At 47.1% G+C, this 22,023-nt stretch overlaps 1 protein-coding gene and 1 pseudogene across 1 annotated transcript; one reads left to right on the top strand and one right to left on the bottom strand.

Annotated features, from left to right (window-relative positions):
* The window catches only part of LOC141075924 (uncharacterized), a 294,351-nt pseudogene that overhangs the window by 59,467 nt on the left and 212,861 nt on the right, over positions 1-22,023 (top strand).
* Positions 8,672-21,553, bottom strand: LOC141075906 (uncharacterized). Its single transcript, XM_073563114.1, has 6 exons — positions 21,475-21,553; positions 9,665-9,814; positions 9,356-9,535; positions 9,150-9,273; positions 8,969-9,066; positions 8,672-8,770 (listed from the first exon to the last, which is right to left on the bottom strand). Exons 1-6 carry the CDS (start codon positions 21,493-21,495, stop codon positions 8,672-8,674), a joined length of 672 nt encoding a protein of 223 aa, XP_073419215.1. The 5' UTR covers positions 21,496-21,553.

Below are 22,023 nucleotides of genomic sequence, written 5' to 3'. Positions count from 1 at the left end.
TGACCTGCGACTGAGACCAAGCTTTCTGACATTGGGCAGCACATTTCTCTCTAGAATCCCTTGATAGTCTTGAGATTTCATTGTACGATGGAGATTCTAGACACCCTGTGCCAGATGCAGCAAAGCAGCCCCAGAACGTAACAGAGTCTCCTCCATGTTTCACAGTAGGGACAGTGTTCTTTTTGTGATATGCCTCATTTTTCCATCTGAGAACATAGAGCTGACGTGCCTTGCCAGAAAGTTCCATTTTTGTCTCATCTGTCCATAGGACATTCTCCCAGAGGCTTTGTAGCTTGTCAACATGTAGTTTAGCAAATTCCAGTCTGATTTTTTTTCAACAATGGTGTCCTCCTTGGTCGTCTCCCATGAAGTCCACTTTGGCTCATAGAACGACGGATGGTGTGATCTGACACTGATGTTCCTTGAGCTTCAAGTTCACCTTTAATCTGTTTACAAGTTTTTCTGGGCTCTTTTGTTACCATTCATATTATCCGTCTCTTTGATTTGTCATCAATTTTCCTCCTGCGGCCACGTCCAGGGAGGTTGGGTACAGTCCTATGGATATTACATTTCTGAATAATATGTGCAACTTTAGTGACAAGAATATGAAGCTGCTTGGAGATGGTCTTATAATTTTTACCTGTAACATGTTTTTCTATAATTTTCCTTCTAATCTCCTGAGATAACTCTTTCCTTCGCTTCCTCTGGTCCATGTTGAGTGTGATACACACCATGTCACCAAACAGCACAGTGAGTATCTGTAGCCTCTATACAGGCCACTCACTGACTCCAGGATTGTAGACACATGTGATGTTAATTAGTGGATACACCGCGATTTACACATTCTGTGGAAGCCTGGTTGAAAAGCAATGTCTGACTTTCATTTGTTCATTTTCATAGATTTTTTATTTATTATTACTTTTACATAGTAACATAGTAATTAAGGTTGAAGGGAGACTTTAAGTCCATCTAGTTCAACCCATATCCTATCCTAACTTGCCCTAACATGTTGATCCAGAGGAAGGCAAAAAAACCCCATGTGGCAACAGTAAGCTTCACATTGAGGAAAAAAATTCCTTCCCGACTCCACATACGGCAATCAGACTAGCTCCCTGGATCAACGCAATATTAAGGAGACTAGTGTATATACCCTGTAATATTATACTTTTCAAGAAAGGCATCCAGTCCCTTCTTAAATTTTAGTAGTGAATCACTCATTACAACATCATATGGCAGAGAGTTCCATAGTCTCACTGCTCTTACAGTAAAGAATCCGCGTCTGTTAGTATGCTTAAACCTTCTTTCCTCCAGACGTAGAGGATGCCCCCTTGTCCCCGTCACAGGTCTAAGAGTAAAAAGATCATTAGAAAGGTCTTTGTATTGTCCCCACATATATTTATACATTGTAATAAGATCACCCCTAAGCCTTCGATTCTCCAAACTAAATAACCCCAAGTGTAATAACCTGTCTTGGTATTGCAGACCCCCTAGTTCCCTAATAACCTTGGTCGCTCTTCTCTGCACCCGCTCCAGTTCAGCTATGTCTTTCTTATACACCGGAGACCAGAACTGTACACAGTATTCTAAGTGTGGTCGCACTAGTGACTTATATAGAGGTAAAATTATGTTCTCCTCATGAGCATCTATGCCTCTTTTAATGCATCCCATTATTTTATTTGCCTTTGCAGCAGCTGCTTGACTCTGGCCACTAAATGTGAGTTTGTCGTCCACCCATACACCCAGGTCTTTTTCAGTGACAGTTTTGCCCAGTGTTTTACAATTAAGCACATAATTATACAACTTGTTCGTTCTACCCAAGTGCATGACCTTACATTTATCCCCATTAAAGCTCATTTGCCATTTATCAGCCCAAGCTTCTAGTTTACATAAATCCTCCTGTAATATAAAATTGTCCTCCTCTGTATTAATTACCCTGCAGTTTAGTGTCATCTGCAAATATTGAAATTCTACTCTCTATGCCCCCTACAAGGTCATTAATAAATATGTTAAAAAGAAGCGGGCCCAAAACTGACCCCTGTGGTACCCCACTGCTAACCGTGACCCAGTCCGAGTGTGCTCCATTAATAACCACCCTTTGTTTCCTATCCCTGAGCCAGCTCTTAACCCACCTACACATATTTTCCCCTATCCCCATTGTTCTCATTTTATGTATCAACCTTTTGTGTGGCACCGTATCAAAAGCTTTTGAAAAGTCCATGTACACCACGTCCACTGCATTCCCTTGGTCCAGTCCGGAGCTTACCTCTTCATAAAAGTTTATCAGATTAGTCTGACAGGAACGGTCTCTTGTAAACCCATGTTGATATTGGGTCATAAGGTTATTCTTCTCCAGATACTCCAGTATAGTATCTCTTAGAAAACCCTCCAGGATTTTACCCACAGTTGAGGTTAAACTTACTGGCCTATAATTTCCAAGTTCAGTTTTTGTCCCCTTTTTGAATATTGGCACCACATTTGCTATACGCCAGTCCTGTGGTACAGACCCTGTTATTATGGAATCTTTAAAGATTAAAAATAGTGGTCTATCTATGACTGTGCTTAATTCCTGCAGTACTCGGGGGTGTATCCCATCCGGGCCCGGGGATTTGTCAATTTTAGTGATTTGTAGACGCCGCCGTACTTCCTGCTGGGTTAAGCAGGTGACATTTAACAGAGAATTTTTATCCCTGATCATGTTATCCATCATGGGATTTTCTTGTGTAAATACTGTTGAAAAAAAGTCATTTAGCATATTGGCTTTTTCCTCATCCTCATCCACCATTTCACCCAGACTATTTTTAAGGGGACCAACACTATCATTTTTTAGCTTCTTACTATTTATGTAGTTAAAGAATATTTTGGGATTATTTTTACTTTCTCTGGCAATGAGTCTCTCTGTCTCAATCTTTGCTGTCTTGATTTGCTTTTTACAGAATTTATTTAATCTTCTGTATTTATTTAATGCCTCATCACTACCTACTTGCTTTAATTCTCTAAATGCTTTATTTTTATCTCTTATTGCGCCCCTTACAGCTCTATTTAGCCATAGTGGTTTCCTCCTATTTCTCGCATGTTTATTCCCATACGGTATATATTGTGCACAGCTCCTATTCAGGATGCTAATAAACGTCTCCCATTTTCTTTGTGTATTTTTATGTCTCAGGATATCGTCCCAGTTAATTGCACCAAGATCATCTCTCATCCGTTGGAAATTTGCCTTCCTGAAGTTTAGTGTCCTTGTAACCCCTCTACTACACATCTTATTAAAGGATACATGAAAACTTATTAATTTGTGATCACTATTACCCAAGTGACCCCCAACCCTTACATTTGATATGCGGTCTGGCCTGTTGGATAATATTAGGTCTAGCAGTGCCCCCCTCTTGTTGGGTCCTGAACCAGTTGTGAAAGGTAATGGTCTCTCATAGTAGTCAAAAACCTATTACCTTTGCTGGAACTGCAGGTTTCGGTTCCCCAATGTATTTCAGGGTAGTTGAAGTCCCCCATAATAATGACTTCTCCTTGAGTCGCTGCTTCATCTATTTGCTTTATGAGGATATTCTCTGTAGCTTCCATTATTTTTGGAGATTTATAACAAACCCCTATCAGTAATTTATTATTTTTCCCCCCTCCCCTTATCTCTACCCACAGGGACTCTACATTTTCATTAGATTCATACATATTATCACGAAGGATGGGTTTTAAGGATGATTTTACATATAAACACACGCCTCCCCCTCGCTTATTTGTACGGTCATTTCTGAACAGACTATAGCCCTGTAAATTAACCGCCCAGTCATGGCTCTCATCCAGCCATGTCTCAGATATCCCCACCATGTCATAATTATGTTCCAACAACATTAACTCCAATTCCTCCATTTTGTTGGCGAGGCTTCTGGCATTAGTATACATGCACTTTATGTATCTCTCTGTACCTCTATTCTTTCTTAAATTATTAACTGTTCTAACCCCACCCCCCATGCCACCCCCACCCCCAATGTCATTATTTGTGCCCAGGTCTCTATCTGCACTGTCTTCCCCTCCTATAAAAGGAATACCCTCCCCCCCGTCCCTAGTTTAAACACTCCTCCAACCTTCTAGCCATTTTCTCCCCCAGCACAGCGGCACCCTCCCCATTGAGGTGCAGCCCGTCCCTAGCGTAGAACCTGTAGCCAACTGAGAAGTCGGCCCAGTTCTGCAGGAACCCAAACCCCTCCTTCCTACACCAATTCCTGAGCCACTTATTAACCTCCCTAATCTCCCATTGCCTCTCTGGCGTGGCACGTGGTACAGGAAGTATTTCCGAAAATACCACCTTGGAGGTCCTTGCTTTAAGCTTACAGCCTAATTCCCTGAAATCATCTTTAAGGACCTTCCACCTACCTCTAACTTTGTCATTTGTGCCAATGTGCACCATGACCGCTGGATTCTCACCAGCCCCTCCCAGTAATCTGTCAACCCGATCAGCGATGTGTCGGACTCGAGCGCCAGGTAGGCAGCACACCGTCCGACGATCCCTGTCTTTGTGACAGATTGCCCTATCTGTTCCCCTAATAATTGAGTCTCCCACTACCAGAACCTGTCTGGCCTGCCCTGCTCTCCTATTTCCCCCCTTACTGGAGCAGACACTCCTCCGGCTTTCAAAGGACATGCCTTGCTGCAGCAGTGCTACTCCTGCACTAACACTCCCCTCATCTGCCAACTTAGCAAACTTATTGGGGTGTGCCAGATCAGGACTAGCCTCCCTGGTGCTCTTCCCTCTACCCCGCCTTCTAACTGTCACCCAGCTAGCTGCTTCATTGTCCTGCAGCTCCAACCTAGCATCCCCCCCCTCATCTATCCCATTGAGCGTCTGCTCAGTGAGCAGAAGACTCCTTTCCATATTGTCTATGGATCTCAGTGTTGCCAGCTGCACATTTAGATCCAGTATCTGGGCTTCCAAATGCACAACGTGCTCACATCTTGTACAGCAGTATGCACCCTCCACCGGCTGTTCAAGGATTTCATACATGCGGCAAGACGTGCACTGGATGGCATTGGCAATAGTGGAGCACATCCTAATGGGGATTGCACCAGACAATAAGATAAGCAAAAATAAATAAAAAAAAAAAAAAAATATTACTATAACAGCAATTCAGTAAGACCTCCCTTGGAAACTCCCTGAATCTAAAGTCACAGAATCTCAAGTCACACACTTACCACAGTTCACACTTACGCTCAGGTCACACTCAGCTCGTTCACACTCACTCAGGAAGAAGATTTAAAAGAGTTTTTTTTTTTTTTCCCCTTTTACCAGCACACCACCTTGCTGCTCAATGCACTTCCAAAAGGAGTTGAGCCCCAACCAGCTGCCCCTTATAAACCCTTAATTACTGTATGAACTCCCACCCTTAATTAACCCCTTGTGAATATAGTTACACCTCAAGATTTAAATGCAATATAGTTTACCCTTAAAAACACAGATAGTAAAAGAAGAGATTAACCCTGAAGAGAGAAAATATAGGTTAAACAAGCCCCCAAAGCCCCCCAAAAATTGAACAGGTAGAAAGCACTCAGCAACCTACAATTCAGCAACTCACACAGGTATTTGTTATAGGTTTTCCAAATACCTCTTCACTGAATTTCAAGTCACACACTTACCACAGTTCGCACTCACGCTCAGGTCACACTCAGCTCGTTCACACTCGCTCAGGAAGAAGATTTAAAAAGAGTTTTTTGTTTTTTTTTTCCCCTTTCACCAGCACACCACCTTGCTGCTCAATGCACTTCCAGAGATTCAAGTTATTTCTGTGACCATTGTGGGTTTTTCTGTCATTAAACGAGGGATACCAACAATTTTGACCCCGTGTGTATAGATTACAACCCTCAGGGAATTAATTTATAAAATGGAATCACTTTATGGGGATTTCGACTATTCTGGTTTTCTGTCATTTAGTTATATTAGGGCTTCTGCATATGGTGTGTCCAATCTCATCTGGGATCTGTTCCTGCTGTCCAGCTGGAGTAATCTGCTCCCTACTTCAGCCAATTGGAAAGTACCACACCCTACTAAAGCGCAAAGCACATGGCCGGAATCTGCCAGATACAGCGCTGTTCTCCTCTGGTTCAGTCCTCTGTGCTCAGCTTGTGGCTTGTGTATTTGTTTCCTGCTGTGACCGTGGCCCGTTTACTGACTACTCTTGTGTCTTCTGATTCTGTGTTCTGTCCTTCTGGTTCTGACCCAGCTACCTGACTATTCTTCTTGCCATCTAACACTACAGAATAGCAGGTAACACCATGGTCCAAGCCTAGGGGTCCCAGTGTAAGTCCAGATCCATGTAAGGGTGTTAAAGGGCGATGAGCAAGGCAATCCCTGGGATATGGAAAGCAGAGAAGATAGAGCCAAGAAAGCTCAAAAGATGTCCACCATGAACAGCCAGGTGACCATGAACAGTGCTCCCAATACATTGTGTCTGTAAACTATTCCAGCTAGATCTGCATTCATATAGCTAAATGGCGCTCCTTCCCTTCTGAACACTGCCATGTGCCCAGACAGTAGTGTACAACCGTATGTAGAGTATAGTGCGAAGCTGGAAAATAATTTGTAAGATCCATCTGTTTTCTATTATCCTTTGTGAAGAATTCCAAACTTACCACCACATAAAGTGACACACGTCAGATATTAATAATGGGGCCTGATTAGGAACACAAAACTGGCTGCGGGAAGAGGTTAAATCAGAGGATTTTGGACACTACTGTAATCAAACACTGTGACTATAGACAATAACATCTACTGAAATGATCAAACTCCACAGTCTCCATCAGTAATAAATGAGCAGCTAGTGGTGAAACCTCTCTGGGGTAATTAGAGTATGGGGCTCGGTGACCTCACAATCTAAACTATCGTAAGCTCCAATATTTTCTGTCAGATGAGTTTCAAGAAGAAATATTACACATTTAAAGAGAACTGTGTATAATAGTGCAGAGCTGAGATGTCTTAAAGGGAACCTGTCAGCAGGATTGTGCTCAGTAACCTACAGACACTGTCAGGTCAGCGCCGTTATACTGATTACAATGATACCTGGTGATGAAATCCGTCTTGTGGTTGTTGTGTAATCTGTATTTGTAGTTTTCAGTTAATGATATTCTCGTGCTCGGGGGCGGGGCTGTGGGCGGGGCTTTGTTGTGCTCTGATTACATATTCATCTGTATTAGCTTATGACAGGTCGCTGACCCCTCACTGTGAAAATGAGGGGCAATACCCTGAAACAGCTGTCTGTGGATGGATACCATGTTTTGGCATAGGTGGTTTCCTTCATTGGAGACTGCCCTTCCCGTGGTTGTTCCTTCCCGGGGAAAGACCTGGCTAGTCATTGCTTGCGTTGAGAAACATGTGATGGTGTCTCCGCGGCTTCTGTTTTGCATGTTTTGCATATTTCCCATAAGGGATGGGGGCAGTGCTCTAGAATCACTGCGTTGAGAAACACGTGATCGTGTCTCCGCAGTGTTGGATGTTGATCTCCATGAGTTCATTCATCCTCATTTTCACAGTCTTTTACTAGGCATTGCTCCTACCAGCCAGTTTCCTACTCCACACTGATGAGGGGCAATACCCCGAAACAGCTGTCTGTGGATGGATACCATGTTTTGGCATAGGTGGTTTCCTTCATTGGAGACTGCCCTTCCCGTGGTTGTTCCTTCCGGGGAAAGACCTGGCTGGTCATTGCTGACCCCTCACTGACCTGCCCCCCATTATTACATAATGCATATAATAGCATTGATATTATTGTTGATAATGCCTATAATATTGTGGCTATTGTGAGGCTTAGAAAAAAAATTACATCCAGCAAAATGACACCAGTGGCGCCTGCGCAGTAGCCTCTATCTCTTACGTATAGATACTACTGCGCAGGCGCCGACATCGCCAGTGACATTTTGCTAGATGTAATACAGATGAATATGTAATTAGAGCACCACATAAAGCACATATTTTTCTACAAGTGATTTTCTATCTTGTCAGCACATTCTACGTACGCTGTCAGTTGGCTTTATAGTTACAGATCTGGGCAGGTAACGGTCAGCGTCTCCTAATGTGAAGGAGAGAATGGCTACTGAAATCAATTATTAAACCTTATATAAGTCAGTTCGGATATGGTGTACCAAGATGGCGTCTGTGTCTTCAGACAACACCCTGGAAGGAATCCTTGGAATGCAGAAGCTGAGATACTGGATACCATATATGGAAGTGAAGCTGAAATGGACCTATCATAGACTGACACTGGCTACTCAGAAGATTGTGTGACACCCATCTCCTGTCTCTTTGTCTTGAGAATAAACTTCAGTTGTGTGCAAGCCTTTGCTGAGAAAAGGAGTAGACATCTAACTCTGCGTTCGGTATGACTCTTTAAGCGCGCACTCGGCCTATGTTGGGTCAGTACAAGCAATCATATTGATCTTGCCTTAAGGGATCACCCTCACACTAATCCCAGGGGGGGTGGATCCTCCAGGTCGTAAGTTCTATAGAAAAGGGCTTTCAATGCCCAAAGTCATTAGAACAGTTTTGGGTGGAGGATAATGTTGTGGTCTAGACGCAAAATGGTGATCATGGTAATACGGCCGGACTACACCACCGATAAAGCAGCCACAGCCGGTGACTGAGAGGAATCTGTGACTTCTCTGCATTCAGTGGTTACTACTCACCTGGGTAGTCATATGTGGGAATCTCCTCTTTACACCGCTCATCACCCCTCACATATGTCTCTGCAGTATTAATATGGGTCAGATCTTCACCCTGAAACAAATATTGTAAAAGTCACCGACAGATGGAGAAGTCCCATCTATGATCAGCTCTAATCCTGCCATCTCCACCGCTCTCATTACACAAGTATAAAACATATAATACTGGTGGATAAAACAAGACTGAGCACAAGACCTTCACAGCCGTCTACACATCATAGGGGAGATCTCCTGACACCTTCTCTCCATCTACCTGATGATCCTGAGGAGCACTGGGATCTTCTTGGTTATAGTCCTGTGGAAGAAGAGGACGGGGACATCTCTCTGGTGTTGTCCTCTTACTGGATAGATCTGGAGGAAACACATACAGGGACTGAATTCATTCTCTACATACAGATAATTATAGGCCGTGTGTATTTAGTCCTGTCTATTACCTGGTGATGTGAGGGGCTGGGGAACCTCCATTATGACGTCCTTGTACAGATCTCTGTGTCCTTCTAAATACTCCCACTCCTCCATGGAGAAATAGACAGCGACATCCTGACACCTTATAGGAACCTGACACATACAATGATACCGTCATCCCCCGATCCCTTCATAGTGTTACTGTATAATGTCCCAGCATTCCCAGCAGTGTCACCTCTCCAGTCAGCAGCTCAATCATCTTGTAGATGAGTTCTAGGATCTTCTGGTCATTGATGTCCTCATGGATCAGGGGGTGAGGTGGAGACCCCGTGATTGGGCTCAGGGGTCTTCCACATCCCTCAGACACAGAGTCCTGACAGCGATCACTAGAGGTCTTCTTCACCACTGTGTAATCCTGGTTATGGAGAGACACATTAATAAATCTCACTACAGACATTTCCAGAGTCCTCACCTCTCCAGTTCTGTCCATCTGTTATTCCCATAGATAAGAATGATGTAATGTGACGTCATCAGACTCTCTCACCTCTCCAGTGAGATGGAAGAGGATCTCTAGGGTGAGGTGTAACATCCTCTCCGCCATCTTGTCTCTGTCCATATCCATCCTTGATGGGGAAATCAGGAAAATTCTCTTCTGTAGAAGATCTTCACTGAGAGGATCCGATATTGTAGAGACCTGAATGAGAAGAAGATGATCCGATGTAACATCATAAGAATCCTGTGTAATAATACAATTACTGGAGATAATAAGGGAAACATATGAGGAGATTTATTATCTTACAGGGTTTAGTTTTCTTCCCTGACATCTACTAATAAAACCTATATATTTAGGCCACAGACAACAAGCAGTTTCCTCCTCGGAGTCGGCAGCTGAACACGTTCCTCATAGACTCATCTTCCATAACGCTAATTCTCGTCTCATTACCGACACTGGAATCGGCATTAGCAATACTGCAGGAGATATTCATTACACGCGACATGAGAAATAACTCCTTCATGATGAGGACGACATCTTCATCTTCTACTACGGCTCTAGAGTCAGATTTGTCCAGAGTCGGTCACTGCCTCCATCCCCACCGACCGTCTATATGAAGGTTTCCCGTCTTCCCCGCACTGGAATCTTCTCGTTAGATCTCAGCTCTGAGTCACACACAGAAGTTTGAGGCTTTTAGAAAAGATTTTTTGTTTCCAAAATCACAACGGACATAAATGATCTGATCCCAAAGTCTCCATGTACAGTGATTTATGGGGTTTATTTCTGGCCTTAGACTTTCCTATATTACAAGAAAAACTCCAGAAAAAGCCGACATTAAAATGTTTCTAAAGAAAATTGGCTCCAACAATTCTTGTAAGAAGAAAAAAATATGCAAAAAGCAGAAGACACATTTTATAATTTTTAACATGTTAAACATTTATTAAAAAGAAATGAATCTTTTTGGTCCCCAGAACATAGATGTACACCGCAGGGACGGCACAGAGGAGGCTGCAACAAAAACCCTGACAGCTTAACCACTTGCTGCTGTGAAAAGCAAACATGACATCTAAGAAGGTGTGACAGAGTTTGGCTGAATGCCCCCCGCCCCCAAGTACTCGATAGTATGGGGCGGCCTAGTTACTGCGATACTTACATGCCTAATAATGGGGTCTGGGCTGCAATGTATGAAGGTCTATTAGATCGGGCCAGAGGCAGCGTCCAATAAGTTACCTTATAACGCCCCCATACACATTAGACTAAAGTTCCATGAAAGCACTGATTTCGGGGGGTTTGGCCGACCATATAATGTATTTGGGGGCCTCCCGACAGATGATGTCAGGGCAGAGAAGGATCTGACATCCTGAATTTCAGAGGATAATCCGTTTGTTCTTCCTGTAGATAATCCTCCTCTAGAGGAGTCTGGAGGCGACTCTCTCATACAGACCACAGGAAAGCTGGAATATTTGTGTGTATGGGGGAGTCAGGAGAGATCGCCGTCTGCCAAATGACCGTTCAGCCTACTCTGATCTCATGTGTATGGGGCCGTTAGTATTAAACTGATGGGCAGTGATGATACACGGCACTACAGTAGTACAGGGCATCACCGGAGCCATCAGAGGCTTGTATGTTGTATGATCGCACTGATCAGAGCGGTTTAAAAAAGGTTTAAAGTAGAAAAAAAAATCACAGTTTCAGCAACAAGAAATATCCATCACTATATGGAAAGCAGAGTCACTGCACAATGTTAGTTACGTCACGTCCATAACTACTTTATTATACTCTATTATCCTGTACACAGTGGAGTAGATAGAAATCACAGATCCCACAGCAATAGCTGGAATTGGACCCTCCAACGTAAAGAAAAAAAAATCTATCTATATACACTGTTCAAAAAAATAAAGGGAACACTTAAACAACAGAATATAACTCGAAGTAAATCAAACTTCTGTGAAATCAAACTGTCCACTTAGGAAGCAACACTGATTGACAATCAATTTCACATGCTGTTGTGCAAATGAAATAGACAACAGATGGAAATTATTGGCAATTATCAAGACACCCTCAATAAAGGAGTGGTTCTGCAGGTGTGGACCACAGACCACATCTCAGTACCAACGCTTTCTGGCTGATGTTTTGGTCACTTTTGAATGTTGGTTGTGCTTTCACACTTGTAGTAACATGAGACGGACTCTACAACTGACACAAGTGGCTCAGGTAGTGCAGCTCATCCAGGATGGCACATCGATGCGAGCTGTGGCAAGAAGGTTTGCTGTGTCAGTCAGCGTAGTGTCCAGAGGCTGGAGGTGCTACCAGGAGACAGGTCAGTACACAAGGAGATGTGGAGGGAGCCGTATGAGGGCAACAACCCAGCAGCAGGACCGCTACCTCCACCTTTATGCAAGGAGGAACAGGAGGAGCACTGCCAGAGCCCTGCAAAATGATCTTCAGCAGGCCACAAATGTTCATGTGTCTGCACAAACGGTTACAAAACAACTCCATTAGGATGGTCTGAGGGCCCGACGTCCACAGATGGGGGTTGTGCTCACAGCCCAATACCGTACAGGATGCTTGGCATTTCCCACAGAACACCAGGATAGGCAAATTCACCACTGGCGCCCTGTGTTCTTCACAGATGGAAGCAGGTTCACACTGACCACATGTGACAGACGTGACAGAGTCTGGAGACGCCGTGGAGAGCGATCTGCTGCCTGCAACATCCTTCAGCATGACCGGTTTGGCAGAGGTCAGTAATGGTGTGGGGTGGCATTTCTTTGGAGGCCACACGATGTTGGGCTGTGAGCACAACCCCCATGGAGACACAATTGTGTTTTACCTGTAGATAAATTCCCAGTGGGGGCAATTTCCAAAATGCAATAACTTAAGTGGGGAATTCAGCTCTTTTCACACTTAAGGGATCTGTATATGGAGTCTACAAACTACAGTGGGGGAATAAGGATTTGTTACGCTGCCAATTTTGGGGCTAAAGTCACATTTTTGTGAGGAAAAAAAGTACAATTGTCATTTTTTCCTTCCACATTGCTTAAATGCCTGTCACACTGTCCGAATTCAGATATTGTCCTGTCAGAAAGGAGAATACAGGGAGCGAAAGGGTTATTAGGACTCACAGGAGGAACCGTCCCAGAAGGCAGAAGATCCAGGAGTGTCTGCCACATATATGACTGCTCTGTGCTCACAGGACCTGTGATGAGGTCACAGGAGGGGAGGAGTCAGGGGTCACATGATCAGGGGCCTCAGTGTGTGCAGGACTCAGTGTGCTGGAGCGCTCCCGATAATCAGCTGTGTGTGTCGCGCTGTGTGATAGTCACAGCACCTGCATGGAGAGCGACACATGCAGCTGATTATCGGGAGCGCTCTAGGGATCCGGGCCTTCACTAGACCCCTGTACAGCTGTATAATGAGGCCCAGGCTTTATAGTGAAGGGATAGGAGTGAGGGCCTGTTCCCAGGAGCTACAGTCTGAGGAAAGGGCTAAAAAGCCTTCACTAGACCCCTGTACAGCTGTATAATGAGGCCCAGGCTTTATAGTGAAGGGAAAGGAGTGAGGATCTGTTCCCAGGAGCTACAGACTGAGGAAAGAGCTAAAAAACCTACACTAGACCCCTGTACAGCTGTATAGTGAGGCCCAGGCTTTATATTGAAGGGACAGGAGTGAGGGCCCGTTCCCAGGAGCTACAGACTGAGGAAAGAGCTAAAAAGCCTTCACTAGACCCCTGTACAGCTGTATAATGAGGCCCAGGCTTTATAGTGAAGGGACAGGAGTGAGGGCCTGTTCCCAGGAGCTACGGACTGAGGAAAGGGCTAAAAAGCCTTCACTAGACCCCTGTACAGCTGTATAATGAGGACCAGGCTTTATAGTGAAGGGACAGGAGTGAGGGCCTGTTCCCAGGAGCTACAGTCTGAGGAAAGGGCTAAAAAGCCTTCACTAGACCCCTGTACAGCTGTATAATCAGGACCAGGCTTTATAGTGAAGGGACAGGAGTGAGGGCCTGTGCCCAGGAGCTACAGTCTGAGGAAAGGGCTAAAAAGCCTTCACTAGACCCCTGTACAGCTGTATAATGAGGCCCAGGATTTATAGTGAAGGGACAGGAGTGAGGGCCTGTGCCCAGGAGCTACAGTCTGAGGAAAGAGCTAAAAAGCCTTCAATAGACCCCTGTACAGCTGTATAATGAGGCAAAGGCTTTATAGTGAAGGGACAGGAGTGAGGGCCTTTGCCCAGGAGCTACAGTCTGAGGAAAGGGCTAAAAAGCCTTCACTAGACCCCTGTACAGCTGTATAATGAGGCAAAGGATTTATAGTGAAGGGACAGGAGTGAGGGCCGGTTCCCAGGAGCTACTGTCTGAGGAAAGGGCTAAAAAGCCTTCACTAGACTCCTGTACAGCTGCATAATGAGGCCCAGGCTTTATAGTGAAGGGACAGGAGTGAGGGCCTGTGCCCAGGAGCTACAGACCGAGGAAAGGGCTAAAAAGCCTTCATTAGACCCCTGTACAGCTGTAAAATGAGGCCCAGGCTTTATAGTGAAGGGACAGGAGTATTGGCCTGTGCCCAGGAGCTACAGTCTGAGGAAAGGGCTAAAAAGCCTTCACTTGACCCCTGTACAGCTGTATAATGAGGCCCAGGCTTTATAGTGAAGGGACAGGAGTGAGGGCCTGTGCCCAGGAGCTACAGTCTGAGGAAAGAGCTAAAAAGCCTTCACTAGACCCCTGTACAGCTGTATAATGGTGCCCATGCTTTATAGTGAAGGGACAGGAGTGAGGGCCTGTTCCCAGGAGCTACAGTCTGAGGAAAGAGCTAAAAAGCCTTCACTAGACCCCTGTACAGCTGTATAATGAGGCCCATGCTTTATAGTGAAGGGACAGGAGTGAGGGCCTGTTCCCAGGAGCTACGGACTGAGGAAAGGACAAAAAAAACCTTCACTAGACCCCTGTACAGCTGTATAATGAGGACCAGGCTTTATAGTGAAGGGACAGGAGTGAGGATCTGTTCCCAGGAGCTACAGTCTGAGGAAAGGGCTAAAAAGCCTTCACTAGACCCCTGTACAGCTGTATAAAGAGGCCCAGGCTTTATAGTGAAGGGACAGGAGTGAGGGCCTGTGCCCAGGAGCTACAGTCTGAGGAAAGAGCTAAAAAGCCTTCAATAGACCCCTGTACAGCTGTATAATGAGGCAAAGGCTTTATAGTGAAGGGACAGGAGTGAGGGCCTTTGCCCAGGAGCTACAGTCTGAGGAAAGGGCTAAAAAGCCTTCACTAGACCCCTGTACAGCTGTATAATGAGGCAAAGGATTTATAGTGAAGGGACAGGAGTGAGGGCCGGTTCCCAGGAGCTACTGTCTGAGGAAAGGGCTAAAAAGCCTTCACTAGACTCCTGTACAGCTGCATAATGAGGCCCAGGCTTTATAGTGAAGGGACAGGAGTGAGGGCCTGTGCCCAGGAGCTACAGACCGAGGAAAGGGCTAAAAAGCCTTCATTAGACCCCTGTACAGCTGTAAAATGAGGCCCAGGCTTTATAGTGAAGGGACAGGAGTATTGGCCTGTGCCCAGGAGCTACAGTCTGAGGAAAGGGCTAAAAAGCCTTCACTTGACCCCTGTACAGCTGTATAATGAGGCCCAGGCTTTATAGTGAAGGGACAGGAGTGAGGGCCTGTGCCCAGGAGCTACAGTCTGAGGAAAGAGCTAAAAAGCCTTCACTAGACCCCTGTACAGCTGTATAATGGTGCCCATGCTTTATAGTGAAGGGACAGGAGTGAGGGCCTGTTCCCAGGAGCTACAGTCTGAGGAAAGAGCTAAAAAGCCTTCACTAGACCCCTGTACAGCTGTATAATGAGGCCCATGCTTTATAGTGAAGGGACAGGAGTGAGGGCCTGTTCCCAGGAGCTACGGACTGAGGAAAGGACAAAAAAAACCTTCACTAGACCCCTGTACAGCTGTATAATGAGGACCAGGCTTTATAGTGAAGGGACAGGAGTGAGGATCTGTTCCCAGGAGCTACAGTCTGAGGAAAGGGCTAAAAAGCCTTCACTAGACCCCTGTACAGCTGTATAAAGAGGCCCAGGCTTTATAGTGAACGGACAGGAGTGAGGACCTGTTCCCAGGAGCTACAGTCTGAGGAATGGGCTAAAAAGCCTTCACTAGACCCCTGTACAGCTGTATAACGAGGCCCAGGCTTTATAGTGAAGGGACAGGAGTGAGGACCTGTTCCCAGGAGCTACAGTCTGAGGAAAGGGCTAAAAAGCCTTCACTAGACCCCTGTACAGCTGTATAATGAGGCCCAGGATTTATAGTGAAGGGACAGGAGTGAGGGCCTGTGCCCAGGAGCTACAGTCTGAGGAAAGCGCTAAAAAGCCTTCACTAGACCCCTGTACAGCTGTATAATGAGGCAAAGGCTTTATAGTGAAGGGACAGGAGTGAGGGCCTGTGCCCAGGAGCTACAGTCTGAGGAAAGGGCTAAAATGCCTTCACTAGACCCCTGTACAGCTGTATAATGAGGCAAAGGCTTTATAGTAAAGGGACAGGAGTGAGAGCCTGTTCCCAGGAGCTACTGTCTGAGGAAAGGGCTAAAAAGCCTTCACTAGACCCCTGTACAGCTGTATAATGAGGCCCAGGCTTTATAGTGAAGGGACAGGAGTGAGGGCCTGTGCCCAGGAGCTACAGTCTGAGGAAAGGGCTAAAATGCCTTCACTAGACCCCTGTACAGCTGTATAATGAGGTCCAGGCTTTATAGTGAAGGGACAGGAGTGAGGGCCTGTGCCCAGGAGCTACAGTCTGAGGAAAGGGCTAAAAAGCCTTAACTAGACCCCTGTACAGCTGTATAATGAGGCCCAGGCTCTATAGTGAGGGGACAGGAGTGAGCGCCTGTTCCCAGGAGCTACAGTCTGAGGAAAGCGCTAAAAAGCCTTCACTAGACCCCTGTGCAGCTGTATAATGACGCCCAGGCTTTATAGTGAAGGGACAGGAGTGAGGGCCTGTTCCCAGGAGTTACAGTCTGAGGAAAGGGCTAAAAAGCCTTCACTAGACCCCTGTACAGCTGTATAATGAGGCCCAAGCTTTATAGTGAAGGGACAAGAGTGAGGGCCTGTTCCCAGGAGCTACAGTCTGAGGAAAGGGCTAAAAAGCCTTCACTAGACCCCTGTACAGTTGTATAATGAGGCCCAGGCTTTATAGTGAAGGGACAGGAGTGAGGGCCTGTGCCCAGGAGCTACAGTCTGAGGAAAGGGCTAAAAAGCCTTCAGTAGACCCCTGTACAGCTGTATAATGAGGCCCAAGCTTTATAGTGAAGGGACAGGAGTGAGGGCCTGTGCCCAGGAGCTACAGTCTGAGGAAAGGGCTAAAAAGCCTTCACTAGACCCCTGTACAGCTGTATAATGAGGCCCAGGCTTTATAGTGAAGGGACAGGAGTGAGGGCCTGATCCCAGAAGCTACAGTCTGAGGAAAGGGCTAAAAAGCCTTCACTAGACCCCTGTACAGCTGTATAATGAGGCCCAGGCTTTATAGTTAAGGGACAGGAGTGAGGGCCTGTGCCCAGGAGCTACAGTCTGAAGAAAGGGCTAAAAAGCCTTCACTAGACCCCTGTACAGCTGTATAACGAGGCCCAGGCTTTATAGTGAAGGGACATGAGTGAGGACCTGTTCCCAGGAGCTACAGTCTGAGGAAAGGGCTAAAAAGCCTTCACTAGACCCCTGTACAGCTGTATAATGAGGCAAAGGCTTTATAGTGAAGGGACAGGAGTGAGGGCCTGTTCCCAGGAGCTACTGTCTGAGGAAAGGGCTAAAAAGCCTTCACTAGACTCCTGTACAGCTGCATAATGAGGCCCAGGCTTTATAGTGAAGGGACAGGAGTGAGGGCCTGTGCCCAGGAGCTCCAGACCGAGGAAAGAGCTAAAAAGCCTTCACTAGACCCCTGTACAGCTGTATAATGAGGCAAAGGCTTTATAGTGAAGGGACAGGAGTGAGGGCCTGTTCCCAGGAGCTACAGACCGAGGAAAGAGCTAAAAAGCCTTCACTAGACCCCTGTACAGCTGTATAATGAGGCCCAGGCTTTATAGTGAAGGGACAGGAGTGAGGACCTGTTCCCAGGAGCTACAGTCTGAGGAAAGGACTAAAAAGCCTTCACTAGAACCCTGTACAGCTGTATAATCAGGACCAGGCTTTATAGTGAAGGGACAGGAGTGAGGGCCTGTGCCCAGGAGCTACAGTCTGAGGAAAGGGCTAAAAAGCCTTCACTAGACCCCTGTACAGCTGTATAATGAGGCCCAGGATTTATAGTGAAGGGACAGGAGTGAGGGCCTGTGCCCAGGAGCTACAGTCTGAGGAAAGAGCTAAAAAGCCTTCAATAGACCCCTGTACAGCTGTATAATGAGGCAAAGGCTTTATAGTGAAGGGACAGGAGTGAGGGCCTTTGCCCAGGAGCTACAGTCTGAGGAAAGGGCTAAAAAGCCTTCACTAGACCCCTGCACAGCTGTATAATGAGGCAAAGGCTTTATAGTGAAGGGACAGGAGTGAGGGCCTGTTCCCAGGAGCTACTGTCTGAGGAAAGGGCTAAAAAGCCTTCACTAGACTCCTGTACAGCTGCATAATGAGGCCCAGGCTTTATAGTGAAGGGACAGGACTGAGGGCCTGTGCCCAGGAGCTACAGACCAAGGAAAGGGCTAAAAATCCTTCACTAGACCCCTGTACAGCTGTAAAATGAGGCCCAGGCTTTATAGTGAAGGGACAGGAGTATTGGCCTGTGCCCAGGAGCTACAGTCTGAGGAAAGAGCTAAAAAGCCTTCACTTGACCCCTGTACAGCTGTATAATGAGGCCCAGGCTTTATAGTGAAGGGACAGGAGTGAGGGCCTGTGCCCAGGAGCTACAGTCTGAGGAAAGAGCTAAAAAGCCTTCACTAGACCCCTGTACAGCTGTATAATGAGGCCCATGCTTTATAGTGAAGGGACAGGAGTGAGGGCCTGTTCCCAGGAGCTACGGACTGAGGAAAGGGCTAAAAAGCCTTCACTAGACCCCTGTACAGCTGTATAACGAGGCCCAGGCTTTATAGTGAACGGACAGGAGTGAGGACCTGTTCCCAGGAGCTACTGTCTGAGGAATGGGCTAAAAAGCCTTCACTAGACCCCTGTACAGCTGTATAACGAGGCCCAGGCTTTATAGTGAAGGGACAGGAGTGAGGACCTGTTCCCAGGAGCTACAGTCTGAGGAAAGGGCTAAAAAGCCTTCACTAGACCCCTGTACAGCTGTATAATGAGGCCCAGGATTTATAGTGAAGGGACAGGAGTGAGGGCCTGTGCCCAGGAGCTACAGTCTGAGGAAAGAGCTAAAAAGCCTTCACTAGACCCCTGTACAGCTGTATAATGAGGCAAAGGCTTTATAGTGAAGGGACAGGAGTGAGGGCCTGTGCCCAGGAGCTACAGTCTGAGGAAAGGGCTAAAATGCCTTCACTAGACCCCTGTACAGCTGTATAATGAGGCAAAGGCTTTATAGTAAAGGGACAGGAGTGAGAGCCTGTTCCCAGGAGCTACTGTCTGAGGAAAGGGCTAAAAAGCCTTCACTAGACCCCTGTACAGCTGTATAATGAGGCCCAGGCTTTATAGTGAAGGGACAGGAGTGAGGGCCTGTGCCCAGGAGCTACAGTCTGAGGAAAGGGCTAAAAAGCCTTCACTAGACCCCTGTACAGCTGTATAATGAGGCCCAGGCTTTATAGTGAAGGGACAGGAGTGAGGGCCTGTGCCCAGGAGCTACAGTCTGAGGAAAGGGCTAAAAAGCCTTAACTAGACCCCTGTACAGCTGTATAATGAGGCCCAGGCTCTATAGTGAGGGGACAGGAGTGAGGGCCTGTTCCCAGGAGCTACAGTCTGAGGAAAGCGCTAAAAAGCCTTCACTAGACCCCTGTGCAGCTGTATAATGAGGCCCAGGCTTTATAGTGAAGGGACAGGAGTGAGGGCCTGTTCCCAGGAGCTACAGTCTGAGGAAAGGGCTAAAAAGCCTTCACTAGACCCCTGTACAGCTGTATAATGAGGCCCAAGCTTTATAGTGAAGGGACAAGAGTGAGGGCCTGTTCCCAGGAGCTACAGGCTGAGGAAAGGGCTAAAAAGCCTTCACTAGACCCCTGTACAGTTGTATAATGAGGCCCAGGCTTTATAGTGAAGGGACAGGAGTGAGGGCCTGTGCCCAGGAGCTACAGTCTGAGGAAAGGGCTAAAAAGCCTTCAGTAGACCCCTGTACAGCTGTATAATGAGGCCCAAGCTTTATAGTGAAGGGACAGGAGTGAGGGCCTGTGCCCAGGAGCTACAGTCTGAGGAAAGGGCTAAAAAGCCTTCACTAGACCCCTGTACAGCTGTATAATGAGGCCCAGGCTTTATAGTGAAGGGACAGGAGTGAGGGCCTGTTCCCAGGAGCTACAGACTGAGGAAAGGGCTAAAAAGCCTTCACTAGACCTGTGTACAGCTGTATAATGAGGGCCAGGCTTTATAGTTAAGGGACAGGAGTGAGGGCCTGTTCCCAGGAGCTACAGTCTGAGGAAAGGGCTAAAAAGCCTTCACTAGACCCCTGTACAGCTGTATAATGAGGCCCAGGCTTTATAGTTAAGGGACAGGAGTGAGGGCCTGTTCCCAGGAGCTACAGACTGAGGAAAGGGCTAAAAAGCCTTCACTAGACCCCTGTACAGCTGTATAATGAGGCCCAGGCTTTATAGTTAAGGGACAGGAGTGAGGGCCTGTTCCCAGGAGCTACAGTCTGAGGAAAGGGCTAAAAAGCCTTCACTAGACCCCTGTACAGCTGTATAATGAGGCCCAGGCTTTATAGTGAAGGGACAGGAGTGAGGGCCTGATCCCAGAAGCTACAGTCTGAGGAAAGGGCTAAAAAGCCTTCACTGGACCCCTGTACAGCTGTATAATGAGGCCCAGGCTTTATAGTTAAGGGACAGGAGTGAGGGCCTGTTCCCAGGAGCTACAGTCTGAGGAAAGGGCTAAAAAGCCTTCACTAGACCCCTGTACAGCTGTATAACGAGGCCCAAGCTTTATAGTGAAGGGACAGGAGTGAGGACCTGTTCCCAGGAGCTACAGTCTGAGGAAAGGGCTAAAAAGCCTTCACTAGACCCCTGTACAGCTGTATAATGAGGCCCAGGATTTATAGTGAAGGGACAGGAGTGAGGGCCTGATCCCAGAAGCTACAGTCTGAGGAAAGGGCTAAAAAGCCTTCACTAGACCCCTGTACAGCTGTATAATGAGGCCCAGGCTTTATAGTTAAGGGACAGGAGTGAGGGCCTGTTCCCAGGAGCTACAGTCTGAGGAAAGGGCTAAAAAGCCTTCACTAGACCCCTGTACAGCTGTATAACGAGGCCCAGGCTTTATAGTGAAGGGACAGGAGTGAGGGCCTGTTCCCAGGAGCTACAGTCTGAGGAAAGGGCTAAAAAGCCTTCACTAGACCCCTGTACAGCTGTATAATGAGGCCCAGGATTTATAGTGAAGGGACAGGAGTGAGGGCCTGTGCCCAGGAGCTACAGTCTGAGGAAAGAGCTAAAAAGCCTTCACTAGACCCCTGTACAGCTGTATAATGAGGCCCAGGCTTTATAGTGAAGGGACAGGAGTGAGGGCCTGTTCCCAGGAGCTACAGTCTGAGGAAAGGGCTAAAAAGCCTTCACTAGACCCCTGTACAGCTGTATAATGAGGCAAAGGCTTTATAGTGAAGGGACAGGAGTGAGGGCCTGTTCCCAGGAGCTACAGTCTGAGGAAAGGGCTAAAAAGCCTTCACTAGACCCCTGTACAGCTGTATAATGAGGCCCAGGCTTTATAGTGAAGGGACAGGAGGGAGAAAAGTGGGGAAAGGAGCCAGAAGAGCCGGACTGCCCATCACTAACCTGCTGAGCCGCACTCCACATATATGGCTGCTCTGTGCACAGGACCTGTGATGAGGTCACAGGAGGGGAGGAGTCAGGGGTCACATGATCAGGGGCCTCAGAGTGTGTCGGATGAGGGGAAGTTTATGTGTGGGGTCAGGAGGGGTTTACAGGGTGGATGTAGCAGAGCCGTGTGTGTACGAGGTGTACGGAGCGGAGCCGCGTGTGTACGAGGTGTACGGAGCGGAGCCGTGTGTGTACGAGGTGTACGGAGCGGAGCCGTGTGTGTACGAGATGTACGGAGCGGAGCTGTGTGTGTACGAGATGTACGGAGCGGAGCTGTGTGTGTACGAGGTGTACGGAGCGGAGCCGTGTGTGTATGAGGTGTACGGAGCGGAGCCGCGTGTGTACGAGGTGTACGGAGCGGAGCCGCGTGTGTACGAGGTGTACGGAGCGGAGCCGCGTGTGTACGAGATGTACGGAGCGGAGCCGTGTGTGTACGAGGTGTACGGAGCGGAGCCGCGTGTGTATGAGGTGTACGGAGCGGAGCCGTGTGTGTACGAGATGTAC

The sequence above is a fragment of the Dendrobates tinctorius genome, unplaced genomic scaffold (genome assembly GCF_039654945.1).
Source record: "Dendrobates tinctorius isolate UK_male_01 unplaced genomic scaffold, ASM3965494v1 ptg000380l, whole genome shotgun sequence".
Classification (NCBI taxonomy): domain Eukaryota; kingdom Metazoa; phylum Chordata; class Amphibia; order Anura; family Dendrobatidae; genus Dendrobates; species Dendrobates tinctorius.
Note: the sequence above shows the minus strand (reverse complement) of the source record. Positions and strands in the feature narration are given on the sequence as shown.